The sequence below is a fragment of the Macaca fascicularis genome, chromosome 19 (genome assembly GCF_037993035.2).
Source record: "Macaca fascicularis isolate 582-1 chromosome 19, T2T-MFA8v1.1".
In the NCBI taxonomy this organism is placed as follows: Eukaryota; Metazoa; Chordata; class Mammalia; order Primates; family Cercopithecidae; genus Macaca; species Macaca fascicularis.
In genome coordinates, this window is record NC_088393.1 from 58,202,174 (window position 1) to 58,216,377 (window position 14,204).

General features: G+C 49.7%; 1 protein-coding gene across 14 annotated transcripts in view; it reads left to right on the forward strand.

Moving 5' to 3' along the window:
- MYH14 (myosin heavy chain 14) overlaps positions 1 to 13,658 on the forward strand; it is a 104,142-nt gene extending 90,484 nt beyond the window's left edge. For all 14 annotated transcript variants that reach the window (XM_005590000.4, XM_005590002.3, XM_074024375.1 and 11 more), the window contains 4 exons: positions 3,586 to 3,794; positions 9,901 to 10,009; positions 12,180 to 12,352; positions 12,761 to 13,658. In XM_005590000.4, coding sequence (XP_005590057.2) covers positions 3,586 to 3,794; positions 9,901 to 10,009; positions 12,180 to 12,352; positions 12,761 to 12,911 — 642 coding nt within the window. In that variant the 3' untranslated portion in view covers positions 12,912 to 13,658. The remainder of the gene's footprint in view (positions 1 to 3,585; positions 3,795 to 9,900; positions 10,010 to 12,179; positions 12,353 to 12,760) is intronic.
- Positions 13,659 to 14,204: the final 546 nt, after the last annotated feature.

Genomic DNA, 14,204 nt, shown 5'->3' on the forward strand with positions numbered 1-14,204 from the left:
CACACACACAGACACACACACACACACAGTATATACACAAAGCAATATCACAGGTACAAATTCCCTTGAAAATTCACAAATGAGGCCGGGCGCGGTGGCTCACACCTGTAATCCCAGCACTTTGGGAGGCCGAGGCGGGCAGATCACGAGGTCAGGAGTTCAAGATCAGCCTGACCAATATGGTGAACCCCTGTCTCTACTAAAAATACAAAAATTAGCCAGGCGTGGTGGCGGGCGACTGTAGTCCCAGCTACTCGGATGGGTGAGGCAGAAGAATCACTTGAACCCGGGAGGCAGAGCTTGCAGTGAGCCGAGATCGCGCCACTGCACTCCAGCCTGGGTGACAGAGCAAGACTCTGTCTATAAAAAAAGAAAAAAGAAAAAAGAAAATTCACAAATAAGAGAGAAAGATCGGGTGCAGTGGCTCATGCCTATAATCCCAGCACTTTGGGAAGCTGAAGCAGGTAGATTGCTTGAGGCCAAGAGTTCAAGACCAGCCAGGATGACAAAATGAGACCCTGTCCCTACCAAAAACAACAACAACAACAAAATTATCAGGGCATCACGGTGTGTACCTAGAGCTCCAGCTAATCAGGAGGCTGAGGCTGGAGAATTGCTTGAGCCCAGGAGTTTGATGCTACAGTGAGCTACGATTGTGCCACTGCACTCCAGTTTGGACAAGAGTGAGACCCTGTCTCAAAAAAAACAAAAAACAAAAAAGCAAGAAAAAAAGAATAAGTCCTTGAACACAGCTGCCAATTTCCAGGAGACATAGAGGAGAGAGAAATAAATGCTGAATTAGACCGTAAGTGTGTGATCAGAAAAATCCAGACCAAGAGGAACTCTGCGAGTCTCTAACAACCTAGATTCTTCAACAGATAAATTGTAAGAAATAGGCTGGGCGTGGTGGCTCACATCTGTGATTCCAGCACTTTGGGGGGCTGAGGCGGGCGGATCACTTGAGGTCAGGAGTTTGAGACCAGCCTGGCCAACATGGTGAAACCCCATCTGTATAAAAAAAATACAAAAATGAGCCAGGTGTGGTGGTGCGTGCCTGTAGTCCCAGATACTTGGGAGGCTGAGGCCAGAGAATCACTTGATCCTGGATGGCAGAGGTTGCAGTGAGCTGAGATTGCACTGCTGCACTCCAGCCTGGATGACAGAGTAAGACTCCATCTCAAAAAAAGAAAAAAGAAAAAAAGTTGTAAAGGAATAAAAGGGATGGAGGAGGGAACTACAGGTTAAAGAGACTTAAAAGACATATCTGGCTGGGCGCAATGGCTCACGCCTGTAATCCTAGCAATTTGGGAGACTGAGGCGGGTGGATCACTTGAGGTCAGGAGTTCAAGACCAGCCTGGCTAACATGGTGAAACCCCATCTGTACTAAAAATACAAAAACTAGCCAGGTGTGGTGGTGCGTGCCTATAATTCCAGCTACTCAGGAGGCTGAGGCAGGACAATCGCTTGAACTCAGGAGGCAGAGATTGCAGTGAGCCGAGATCACACCACTGCATTCCAGCCTGGGCGACAGAGTGAGATTCCGTCTCAAAACAAACAAACAAACAAACAAAAAAAACCCACATACATCTACTTTTTTAAATGGGTAGGATTCAACTATAGGATCTAGGGATGCATCTGTGTGTAATAAAACTCTAAAGATATATAAGGAAGTGTGGACCTGAGAAGTCAGGATAACGTGCCATTTGGGGGAGAAGGAAGAGGTTGTCATTAGGATGAGTGTGTGAAAGGGCTTCTGGAATGGCAAAGTTCTATTTCTTTTCTTTTTTTTTTTTTTTTTTTGAGACAGAGTCTCACTCTGTCGCCCAGGCTGGACTGCAGTGGCCGGATCTCAGCTCACTGCAAGCTCCACCTCCTGGGTTGACGCCATTCTCCTGCCTCAGCCTTCCCGAGTAGCTGGGACTACAGGCGCCCGCCACCTCGCCCGGCTAGTTTTTTGTATTTTTAGTAGAGACAGGGTTTCACCGTGTTAGCCAGGATGGTCTTGATCTCCTGACCTCGTGATCCGCCCGTCTCAGCCTCCCAAAGTGCTGGGATTACAGGCTTGAGCCACCGCGCCCGGCCAAGTTCTATTTCTTGACCAAGGTGCTACTGACAGTCATGTTTCCCTTTTGTTAACTCCTGGCGCCTGTGTGGGATGACACCCACACGCATCCACATTCAGAGACAGGAAGCAGCAGGGGCATGGGGCTGAAAGGGTTCCCATCTCCAGCTGTTGGAATGATCAGGAACACCCCCATAATGTTCTTGGTTGAGAATTACTGTGCTAATAAAACTAGCAGAATATTTATTACTGATTTTTTTAATTTGATTAATGTTTGGCTCTCTGTATCACCATTTTATTTCACAATAAAAAGTTTGAGGCCAGGCATGGTGGCTCACACCTGTAATCCCAGCACTTTGGGAGGCCGAGGTGGGTGGATCCCTTGAGGTCAGGAGTTTGAGACCAGCCTGGCCAACATGGCGAAACCCCGTCTTTACAAAAAATACAAAAATTAGCCAGGCGTGGTGGCGGGCGCCTGTAATTCCAGCTACTCAGGAGGCTGAGGCAGGAGAATCGCTTGAACCTGGGAGGCAGAGGTTGCAGTGAGCTGAGATCATGCCACTGTACTCCAGCCTGGGCAACAGAGCAAGACATGATCTCTAAATAAATAAAATAAAGTAAAATTAGCAGAGGTGATGGTGTATGCCTGTGATCTCAGCTACTCAGGAGGCTGAAGTGGGAGGATCACTTAAGCTTGGGAGGTTGAGGCTGCAGTGAGCTGGGATTTTACCAGCTGGGCAACAGCTGAGCTCCAGCCTGAGCAACAGAGCAAAACTCTGTCTCAAAAAAACACTTTTTTTAATTAAAAAAGAAAAACGCAAAGGAGAATATGCTAATTACCCAGTCATTGTGTCCCTGCGAGGGTGAAATAAAGTATGAATCAGACTGAGTCTGACTCATTTCCATGGCTCCAGTAGAAGGCCTCGCTCGGAGTACAAGCTGAATAAATAAACGGGAACTATTATTAGGGGTGTGCTTACACATTTTCCACGTAGCAGCTACTGTTTATGAGGTCGTGTTTCTCAAAATCCTCCTGCGTATCCTTCCCATCTCAATCACCTGAGATGCCTGTTACAAATGCAGATTCCCGGACTCCGCTTTGGTCTTGCTGAGTCAGAGTCTCTGAAGGGTGAGACCCAGATGTCTGCATTTTTTTCACCAGCTCCCCCAGAAGATCCTGGTGCAAATAGAAGTGTGATAACTCTCGGAATAGACTCATTCACAGTCAGAAGTAGAATTTATGACATTTAAACAAGTTTGTGATGATCTCATGGACTTATTAAAGTAAGCAGAAAACCATCCACAATGTTAAAACCCAGGGCTGGCAGTGCTGTGGGTGATAAGTCAATAAACTATTGATAAAAATACAAGCGAACATTTGTTGAGGATTTAGTATGTTTCAGGCCCTGTGCGATGCGTGTGACAATCATCAGTGCGCTTCATTCTTGGAGGTGCCTAGATTTACCGGCCACCTTCCCTCTGAGATTCCACCATGGCATCCTTCCTTCCCCTCCCGCTACAGGTAGAGTCACTGACCACAGAGCTGTCAGCTGAGCGCAGTTTCTCAGCCAAGGCAGAGAGCGGGCGGCAGCAGCTGGAACGGCAGATCCAGGAGCTACGGGGACGCCTGGGTGAGGAGGATGCTGGGGCCCGAGCCCGCCACAAGATGACCATTGCTGCCCTTGAGTCTAAGTTGGCCCAGGCTGAGGAGCAGCTAGAGCAAGAGACCAGGTAGGTGAGAGCGGAGGCCACGGGAGAAAGGTGACCTCCACATTCTGGTGAGTGAGAGGAAGGACGCTGCGTTACAGACACCTAGTTTGAAACATCCAAAAGACATCATCATAGTAATGACTACTGGCCTGGCATGGTGGCCCACGCCTGTAATCCCAGCACTTTGGGAGGCAGAAGTGGGAGGATCCCTTGAGGCCAGGAGTTTTAAGATCAGTCTGGGCAACATAGCAAGACCTCATCTCTTTAAAAAAAAAAAAAAAAGCCAGATGTGTTAGCGCGTGCCTGTAGTCCCAGCTGCTCAAAAACCTGAGATAAGAAGATGGCTTAAGCCCAGGAGTTCGAGGCTGTAGTGAGCTATGATCACAACACTGCAGTCCAACTCCAGCCTGAGTAACAGTGCAAGACCGTGTCTCTAAAAAAAAAAAAAACAAACAAACAGCCAGGCACAGTGGCTCATGCCTGTAATCCCAGCATTTTGGGAGGCCGAGGCAGGCAGATCATTTGAAAGCAGGAGTTTGAGACCAGCCTAGCCAACATGGTGAAACCCCATCTCTACCAAAAAATACCAAAATTAGCCGGGTGTGGTGGCTCATGCCTGTAATCCCAGCTACTAGGGAGGCTGAGGCAAAAGTGTCATTTGAACTCAGGAGATGGAGGTTGCAGTGAGCTGAGATTGTGCCACTGCACTCCAGCCTGGGTGACAAAGCCAGACTCCATTTAAAAAAAAAAAAAGGAAAAGAAAAAGATGCCAGGCACGGTGGCTCATGCCTGTAATCCTAGCACGTTGGGAGGCTGAGGCAGGCAGATCACCTGAGGTCAGGAGTTTGAGACCAGCCTGACCTACATGGAGAAACCCTGTCTCTATTAAAAATACAAAAAATTAGCTGGGCATGGTGACGCATGTCTGTAATCCCAGCTACTCAGGAGGTTGAGGCAGGAGAATCGCTTGAACCCAAGAGGCAGAGGTTGTGGTGAGCCAAGATCACGCCATTGCACTCCAGCCTGGTAACAAGAGTGAAACTCCATCTCAAAAAAGGAAAAAAAAAAGAAAAAGAGGCCAGGCGCAGTGGCTCACGCCTGTAATCCCAGCACTTTGGGAGGCTGAGGCAGGCAGATCACGAGGTCAGGAGATCAAGACCATCCTGGCTAACACGGTGAAACCCCATCTCTACTAAAAATACAAAAAAATTAGCAGGGCGTAGGCCGGGCGCGGTGGCTCAAGCCTGTAATCTCAGCACTTTGGGAGGCCGAGACGGGCGGATCACGAGGTCAGGAGATCGAGACCATCCTGGCTAACACGGTGAAACCCCGTCTCTACTAAAAATACAAAAAACTAGCCGGGCGAGGTAGCGGCGCCTGTAGTCCCAGCTACTCGGGAGGCTGAGGCAGGAGAATGGCGTAAACCCGGGAGGCGGAGCTTGCAGTGAGCTGAGTTCCGGCCACTGCACTCCAGCCTGGGCCACAGAGCCAGACTCTGTCTCGAAAAAAAAAAAAAAAAAAAATTAGCAGGGCGTGGTGGCGGGCTCCTGTAGTCCCAGCTACTTGGGAGGCTGAGGCAGGAGAATGGCGTGAACCCGGGAGGCGGAGCTTGCGGTGAGCCAAGATTGCACCACTGCACTCCAGCCTGGGCTCAAAAAAAAAAAAAAAGAAAAGAAAAGGAAAAAAAAAAGTGTAAATGTATATAAATATTTAAATGATTGCTGATTTTCTGTATCATTTAGGATGCTTTGGGCTACAAGTAACTGCAGTCTCACTAAGAGTATTATTTACATAATAATGTGTCAGTTAGCTATAGCTGAATTACAAACCACTCTGAAACTTAGTGTCTTAAAACAACAACCATTTAGTTTTGCTCATGAGTCTTTGGCTAGTGAGTTCTGCTGCTTTGGGCTTGGTGGACTTCACTCATGCATCTGCTCAGTTGAGGCTCAGCTAGATGGATTCGCTAATCTTGGCTGGGCTTTCTTTTTTTTTTTACTTTCTTATTTTCAAGAACAGCATGAGTGGTATTGGCTGGGCTTGTGTAACTCTAAGGCCTTGCCTAGGATAACTAAGCTAACTTTTCTCTGCTTTATGTGGCCGCTCATCCTCCAGGAGGCTAGCCCAGGGTTGTTCATATGACAGAGTAAAGGTTCTAAGAGCAAGGGAAAGTGCTAAAGACTCCTTGAGGCCCGCACTTGGAACTGGTACTGTGTCACTTCTGCCATATCCTATTAACCAAAGCAAGTCACTCAGCCCTCTCAGATTCAAAGGAAAGGGGAAATAGATATGACTGTTTGATAGGAGCAGCTGCAAATTCATATTACCAAGGGTATGGATACAGGAAGGGGTGAGAACTGGGACCATCTGTTCTATCAGTCTAGCACAACGAGGAATGTCTCTTTTTCACGTGATAAGAAGTCTAGAGCTAGGCAGCCCAAAAATGGTAGGGCTCTGGATCAACATCTGTGTTGTTGTTCAGTCTTTTCCTCATGATCACAAAATGGCTGCAATTGCACCAAGCACCACACCCACAGACATCCACGTTCAGAGACAGGAAGCAGCAGTAGTATGGGGCTGAAAGGGTTTCCATCCCCAGTTGCTGGAACGACCAAGAATATTCCCATAACATTCCTAGTTGAGAATTGCTGTGCTAATAAAACTAACAGAATATTTATTACTAAGCCTAATACCTTTCAGTCTTCCAATACAATAGATTTTTCTATTGCTCCATACTATTCAGCAACAATAATTACAACAATACTAATAGTTTCCATTTATTGAGGATTTACTATATATCAGGTGCTGGACTACCTGTATGTACCTGTATGATATCCCATAATCCTTGTGAAGGAAGGACCATTGTTATCCTGTTTTACATGTAGAAAAACTGAGGCTGAGATGGGCTATAAATGTAGGGTGCTTGACTTGCTATTCATCATCTGTACATTATCTCATGGTGAGAAATGTTATTATACATCAAATTTATATAAGGTTCCCTTTTGTATTTATTCATTCATTCAACAAACAAATATTAAGAGTATACTATTGGGGCCAGGCATGGTGGCTCACGCCCGTAATCCCAGCACTTTGGGAGGCCAAGACGGGTAGATCACTGGAGGTCAGGAGTTCAAGACCAATCTAGCCGATATGATGAAACCCCATATCTACCAAAAATACAAAAATTAGGAGTAGTGGTGGACGCCTGTAATCCCAGCTACTCAGGAGGCTGAGGTAGGAGAATCACTTGAACCTGGGAAGTGGAGGTTGCAGTGAGCCGAGATCACACCACTGCACTCTAGCCTGGGCAACAGAGCAAGATTCCAACTCAGAAAAAAAGAGGAGTGTACTGTTGACCTTCCCATGTGCTGATCCCTGAAAAAAATTATGAACAATTAGACATACCATGGAAGTATACCTAATTACCTCCATGTCTAATACCATGTCTGGTGGATTCCCCAAGGTGAAAGACTCATGAGCTGGACATGGCAATGAAGGTCTATGAACTAGAAGGGCTGAAGGGACATAGATGAAGAAGAAGCTGCAATGCCCTGAGATGTAGTGGTTGGGAAAGGGTTTCTAGAGGAGGAAGCACTTGAACTGGAGCTGACAAGAATGGGATTTCCAGGGCTTGGAGTCCCAAGTCAGCTGGCAGCTTCGCGGGAAAGTGTGGGAGACATCAGGGCATTTGGAGGAATGTGATTGGTTCTGAGAGTCTGGGACCTGAAAGAGGGAGACAGGGAGGTAAATGAGGCTTGAAGCACACAGAGCCTTGAATACTGGGCCAAGGAACTCTGTTGCGTGGGCAGTGGGGAGCTCTGGGGGCAATTGGGAGGGAGCCATGGGAGGGCTGTGGGCTGGGGAGGGACACGGCCAGCTCTAGGTGTGGAAAGACCTTTCTGGGGCTACGGTGGGAATGGATCAGAGGAGAGAGACTGGAAGCTGGGAGGTTGGGAAGGAGTCTGCAGTGATGGTCCAAGCAGAACAAGATGAGGCCTGAGCTGGGGCTGGGGCCGTGAAGATGAACAGGAGAGGATGAAGAAGAGAAATTAGGGGCCAGAAGGAATGAAACCAAGGCTATGGGTGGCGGCAGGGGAAGAAGACACTGGAGCTAAGGCCTGGTGACTGAGGAAATATTGGGTTTTGGGGGAAAGATGCTAAATTCGTTGTGGAATGTGATGAGAGTGAGAGGCCTCAGGGACAGGCAGAAGGAAACAGCCCCAGAGGTTCATGAGAGAAGTGGTTCTCAGTCCACAGGGTTACCCAGGGGCCCTAGGGCTCATGGGAACTGTAGTTTGAGGTCTATGAGGACCCCTGCTCCATTATACAAATGAGGAAACCGAGGTTCTGAGGGAGTAGAAGAGTTGCTTGAAGTCACCCCGCACCAAGTGTAATGGCTCATGCCTGTAATTCCCACACTTTGGGAGGCTGAGGCAGGAGGATCACTTGAACCCAGGAGTTCAAGACCAGCCTGGGCAACATGATGAGACCCCATCTCTACAAAAATAAAAATTAAAAATTAGCCCAGCATGATGGCACACACTGTAGTCCTAGCTACTCGGGACACTGAGGTGGGAGGATCTCTTGAGCCCAGCACATTGAGGCTGCAATGAGCCGTGATCACACCATTGCACTCCTGTCCAGTCAACACAGCAAGGCCCTTTCTTTTTTTTTTTTTTTTTTTTTTTTTTTTTGAGACGGAGTCTCGCTCTGTCGCCCAGGCTGGAGTGCAGTGGCCGGGTCTCAGCTCACTGCAAGCTCTGCCTCCCGGGTTCACGCCATTCTCCTGCCTCAGCCTCCGGAGTAGCTGGGACTACAGGCGCCCGCCACCTCGCCCGGCTAGTTTTTTTTTTTGTATTTTTAGTAGAGACGGGGTTTCACCGTGTTAGCCAGGATGGTCTCGATCTCCTGACCTCGTGATCCGCCCGCCTCGGCCTCCCAAAGTGCTGGGATTACAGGCTTGAGCCACCGCGCCCGGCCGGCCCTTTCTCAGAAAAATAATAAAGTCACCCTGGGAGCAAAGAAAGACTAGATGATTCTCAGCTGAAGAAGCCTCTCTCCTTGCATCCTTTTGCACTGCTTAGTGCCCTGCCACTCGCCCCCAGCCCTGTGCCTTCCTCTCAGCACACCTGGGGCTGTTGTATCCAGTGTGGCTGTCAAGCAATACCGACTGCTAGGGGTCCTATCCCATGGACTTCACCCCAGATGTGATGGTCCGTGCAGGAGAGGGCAGGTGTAGGGGAAAAAGAGTGTTCCCTCCCGCTCTGAAGATTCAAGTCTGCTGAAATAAACTGACGATAAATAGATTGACAAAATAAAAGGCATACAAATATATTAATGTGCATGAACACAGAAGCCATATAAAATATAAGACTTTTTTTTTTTTCTTTTTTTTTTTTTTTTTTGAGACGGAGTCTCACTCTGTCGCCCAGGCTGGAGTGCAGTGGCCGGATCTCAGCTCACTGCAAGCTCCGCCTCCCAGGTTCACGCCATTCTCCTGCCTCAGCCTCCCCAGTAGCTGGGACTACAGGCGCCGCCACCACGCCCAGCTCATTTTTTGTATTTTTAGTAGAGACGGGGTTTCACCGTGTCAGCCAGGATGATCTCGATCTCCTGACCTCGTGATCCGCCCGTCTCGGCCTCCCAAAGTGCGGGGATTACAGGCGTGAGCCACCGCGCCCGGCCTGAATGTGAGACTTTTTATACAGGGCCAGATGGTTGAGGCTTAAGTATCCTCTTTATAGGGGAGAGGGACAAAAAAGGATATATTCAATTGTGAGAGATAGTAAATGATTTTCAGGGAAAAATGAACGGGCCCAAAGAGTAAACTAGTTTGTAAATGATTCTCTTTGGAAACTGAACGGGACTAAGCGTATACTTATTATAAATCACAGTATCATAGGAAACAGGTATGTGAGGTGTCCTAGTAGAAGCCAGGGACATGAATGCCGAGGAGAAGGGAGCCTGCATGTCAGTGTTTGGCCTCAGTAAACTGTGGGAACCAGTTAGGAGTTAGCAAAGAGGGAAGAAGCCAATCTAAGAACAAGATGACAGCCACTGCATGAGTCTATGGGGACAACATCCTAAGTTGAGCCCCTCTACTGAGACTCCTCATCCCTCTCTTCAGAGAGCGCATCCTCTCTGGAAAACTGGTGCGCAGAGCTGAGAAGCGGCTTAAAGAGGTGGTGCTCCAGGTGGAGGAGGAGCGGAGGGTGGCTGACCAGCTCCGGGACCAGGTAAGCAGCTGACATCATTAGGGAGCGGTGGAGAGTGCGACCACTGACTGAGAGATTGCACAGGGCATCTCCAGAGGCAATGAGCTCCCATCACAAGAAGCAACTTGCAGGTGCTGGGCTGGAACTGAATGCAGGTACCATCCTGGCACGTGGCACATCAGCAGAGGGTTGGAATCAGTGAGCTTGCAATTTATAAATGCTGGCATCTAGAAAGGGCCCTGTAGGGAGCTGAGGCAGCCAGGTCAAGGGAAGAAGTGAAAGTCTACCCAGAAGCTAGACCAGTACTAAAATAACGAAAGATAATGTTTATTGAGTGCTTTCTATGTACCAGGCACTGTGCTAAAGACATAACATTTAGTGTGTTTAATTCTTATCAGAATGCTAGAAGGAAGGTGCTATTATTTATACTCTTATTTATGTGAGGAAACTGAGGTAGAGAAAGGTGAAGTAACTTGCTCAAAATTATTTAGCTGGTAAGAGGTGGGGTCAGTAGTCAAACCTCAGCATTCTAGCCCCAGAGTGTGTGTTCTTCATTATTTACTGAGCAGTTACTGTGTCACAAGCAACTGCTTTTTAAAAAATACACGGCCAGGCACGGTGGCTCACACCTGTAATCCCAGCACTTTGGAAGGTTGAGGCCGGCAGATCACAAGGTCAGGAGATCGAGACCATCCTGGCTAACACAGTGAAACCCCGTTTCTACTAAAAATACAAAAAATTAGCCAGGCGTGGTAGCAGGCGCCTGTAGTCCCAGCTACTCAGGAGGCTGAGGCAGGAGAATGGCATGAACCCGGGAGGCAGAGCTTGCAGTAAGCCAAGATCGTGCCACTGCACTCCAGCCTGGGTGACAGAGCGAGACTCCGTCTCAAAAAAGAAAATAAAAATAAAAAATACACATTTGCATTTCCTCACCAGTTCCATTTCACAGATGAAGAAACTGAAACTTTAAGAGGATATATTTTGCATCAGAGTCACAGAGATAGAGCCTGGATCAGATCCCAGATCTGTCTGGACGGAGTCCCTCTGCCCTTAAAAGCTCAGCTGTGCTTTATTTACCATTCATTCCACGAACAATTATTGAGCACCTGCTATGTGCCAGATACTGTGGTAGGCATTAGGGATATGGATGTGAACGAAACAGAGGAAGTCCCTGCCCTCATGGAGCTTACATTTTCAGCATAGGATGAGACAATAAACCTGTAAACCAGCAGATAATTACAGATTGTGACAAGGACTATGAAGAAAAAAAGTGAAGAGAGAGGAAGACACAGAGGACTGGTGAATCCTCTTCAGGTTGGGAGATCAGGAAGAACTCTCTGAGAAGGTGACATTTAAATTGATACCTGAAGGGTGAAGAAGAGCCAGTCAGAGGGAACAGCAAGTATAAAGGCCTTGAAGTACAGAAATAAGTTTGGTGAGTTCAGAACAAAAAGCAGACCAGTATGGTCTAGATAAACATCTGTTGTTATTTTAGTCCTGGTCTAGCTTCTTGGTAGAGTTTAACTTCTTCCCTCCCTTTGGCTGCCTCACCTCCCTACAAGGGCCCTTCCTAGATGCCAGAATTTATGAATTGCAAAGTCATTGATTCCAACCCTCTGTTGATGTGCCAAGTGCCAGGATGCTATCTGCACTCACTTCCAGTCCAGCACCTGCAAGTTGCTTCTTGTGATGGGAGCTCATTGACACCAGAAAATGTGGGGTAGGAGGGTTGAATGATAAGAAATGAGGTCAGATCATGTATGTTCCCTCCCTGAAGACAGAGGTGGTGGGATCTGGGGAGGATCTCAGTGAAGTTGGTCTGGTCAGTGGGTTTATGGGAAGAGAGAATTGGACCAAAAAGAGACCCTGTGGGGCCTAGAGTGCAAGGCTGAGGGGCTGGACCCTTGTCCCAGGGGTACTGGGGAGCCATGAAAGGATTGTGAGCAGGAGGGTCTGGGTCAGCTCTGGGTATAGGAAGGCCTTTCTGAGGTCATGTAGAAGAAAACCTGGAGGAGAGAGACTGGAAGCCAGGGTAGAAGCTGGCATGAGGGATTTAGGGGAAAAGAACAAGGCCTAAACAGAGAACAGAGGATGGGGCAGAGAGAGTCAGGGGGCAGTAGTGGGCTGTTGGGGAGGGAGGGAGTGATGACAGTACCTGGAGATATAACCCGGTCCCCCTGCTCCCACCAAGCTGGAGAAGGGAAACCTTCGAGTAAAGCAGCTGAAGCGGCAGCTGGAGGAGGCGGAGGAGGAGGCATCCCGGGCTCAGGCCGGCCGCCGGAGGCTGCAGCGTGAGCTGGAGGATGTCACAGAGTCGGCCGAGTCCATGAACCGTGAAGTGACCACACTGAGGAACCGGCTTCGGTATGGTCATCCCACGTGTAGGCCTGACGGGTGGGCACCACCCTCACTCCACAAACCCCAGGGACGCGAGGCTTTGTCAGGGGCAACAGGAGGGGGAAATGGGATCCACGGGGGCGTGGGGCTGTGGGAACAGCGGCTGTGTTGCCGGAGAGCCAGATCCAGGTAACTTCTTTCTTCCCACACGCGTTTCTCCCTGTCTCATCTCTGTGCCCTCCTTTCCCACCGTGTACCACTGCCTTTCTCTCCTTTCCTCCTCTGTGTGTCCATCTCTCTCTGCCCCCCCCCATTGCTTCTGCCCGTCTCCCTTCATTTCTCTTGATCTCATCTCTCTCTTCTCCCTTATTTTGTTATCTCTCTCTCTTTCCTCCCCTCATTTCATCTCTGTACCCCGGTCTCTCCTTCCCACAGACGCGGCCCCCTCACCTTCACCACCCGTACGGTGCGGCAGGTCTTCCGACTAGAGGAGGGCGTGGCATCCGACGAGGAGACAGAGGAAGCAGAGCCTGGGTCTGGGCCATCCCCGGAGCCTGAGGGGTCCCCACCAGCCCACCCCCAGTAACCCTACCCTGTCCCCAGATGCACTAACAGATGGGGCCCAGCCCCCTTCCTCCCTGGACCCCACGGGCCCCTGTCCCAGGAACCCCGCCCTCTGACTTCCTGCCCTTTGGAAATGGTGTCGCACTCTGACGTTTATCAGACCCCACCTGGGTCCCCTGCAACCTCCCATCAAAGGATGACCCCTAAACACAGAGGAGCGGGGCAGGCAGGGAGGCAAGGACTGGAGCTACCTTGCTCGGGGGGAGACTGGGTGCAGTTGGCCAGCTGTGTTCCCGTCAGCTACCTGTCCTCCTTCCTTCCCTCGTTATTGATCTGTAGATATTAGGAAGGGAGTAACACGGCTCCTCCACCGTCCTCAGCCAGTACAGCCCATTCCCTCTGCTGCTGTCTCTCTCTCCCTCCCTCTCCCTCCCTCCCCTCTCGCCGTCTTTCTTGGCTTCTCTGAGGGTCTCTCTGTGCATCTTTTTAGGAGTCCCGCTCCCACTCTGTTTCTGCGTAGCCACTCTCCTTCCTCCATTTCTGCGTCCACCCCTGAACTCCTGAGTGGCCGAAACCCCAGGCCTCCACCAGCCTTGAACCCTTGCAAAGGGGCAGGACAAGGGGACTCCTCTCACTCCTGCTGCTGCCCATGCTCCGCCCTCCCTTCTGGTTGCTCTGAGGGTTTGGAGCCTCCCTCTGGGACTGAAGGAGTGTCCATTATCCTCCCAGCCTCCAGGCTCTGGCAGAAATAAACTCCAACCCAACTGGACCGTCTGTGTGGCTGTGTGTGTTCCCTCAGGGGGTCTCTGATGGGGCAGGATGGGCACAGGCTGCTTCAGCCTGCTGGGGCAGCAGGTCAGGCAGCCTGCTGGTTCGGATCACAGCTGCGTGGGTTTACAGGGGCCTCCTGTGGATCAGGCGCTTCTTAACTCCTTTCCTCCTCACCCCAGTGTATAATGGAAATATTCCCTCCACTATACAGATGAGGGAACAGTCTCAGAGCAGCAGCGTCCCTCACTCCACGCCCCCAGTGAGTGCTAGAACGGGTGTTGCACTCAGGCCAACTCTTAAGTGTTTGCAAAATAAATGACAGGCCTGCTGCAGTGGCTCATACCTGTGATCCCAGTGCTTCGGGAGGCTGAGGTGGGAGGATCACTTGAGCCCTGGGGGTGGAGGCTGCAGCGAGCTATGACGGCACCACCGGCACCACCGCAGTGTAGCGTGGGTGAGAATGAGATCCTGTCTCAAAAGCAAAACAAAAACGCAGCTGTGGTGGTTTGTGCTGGGTGCTGTGCTAAGCACAGTTTATCTTAAC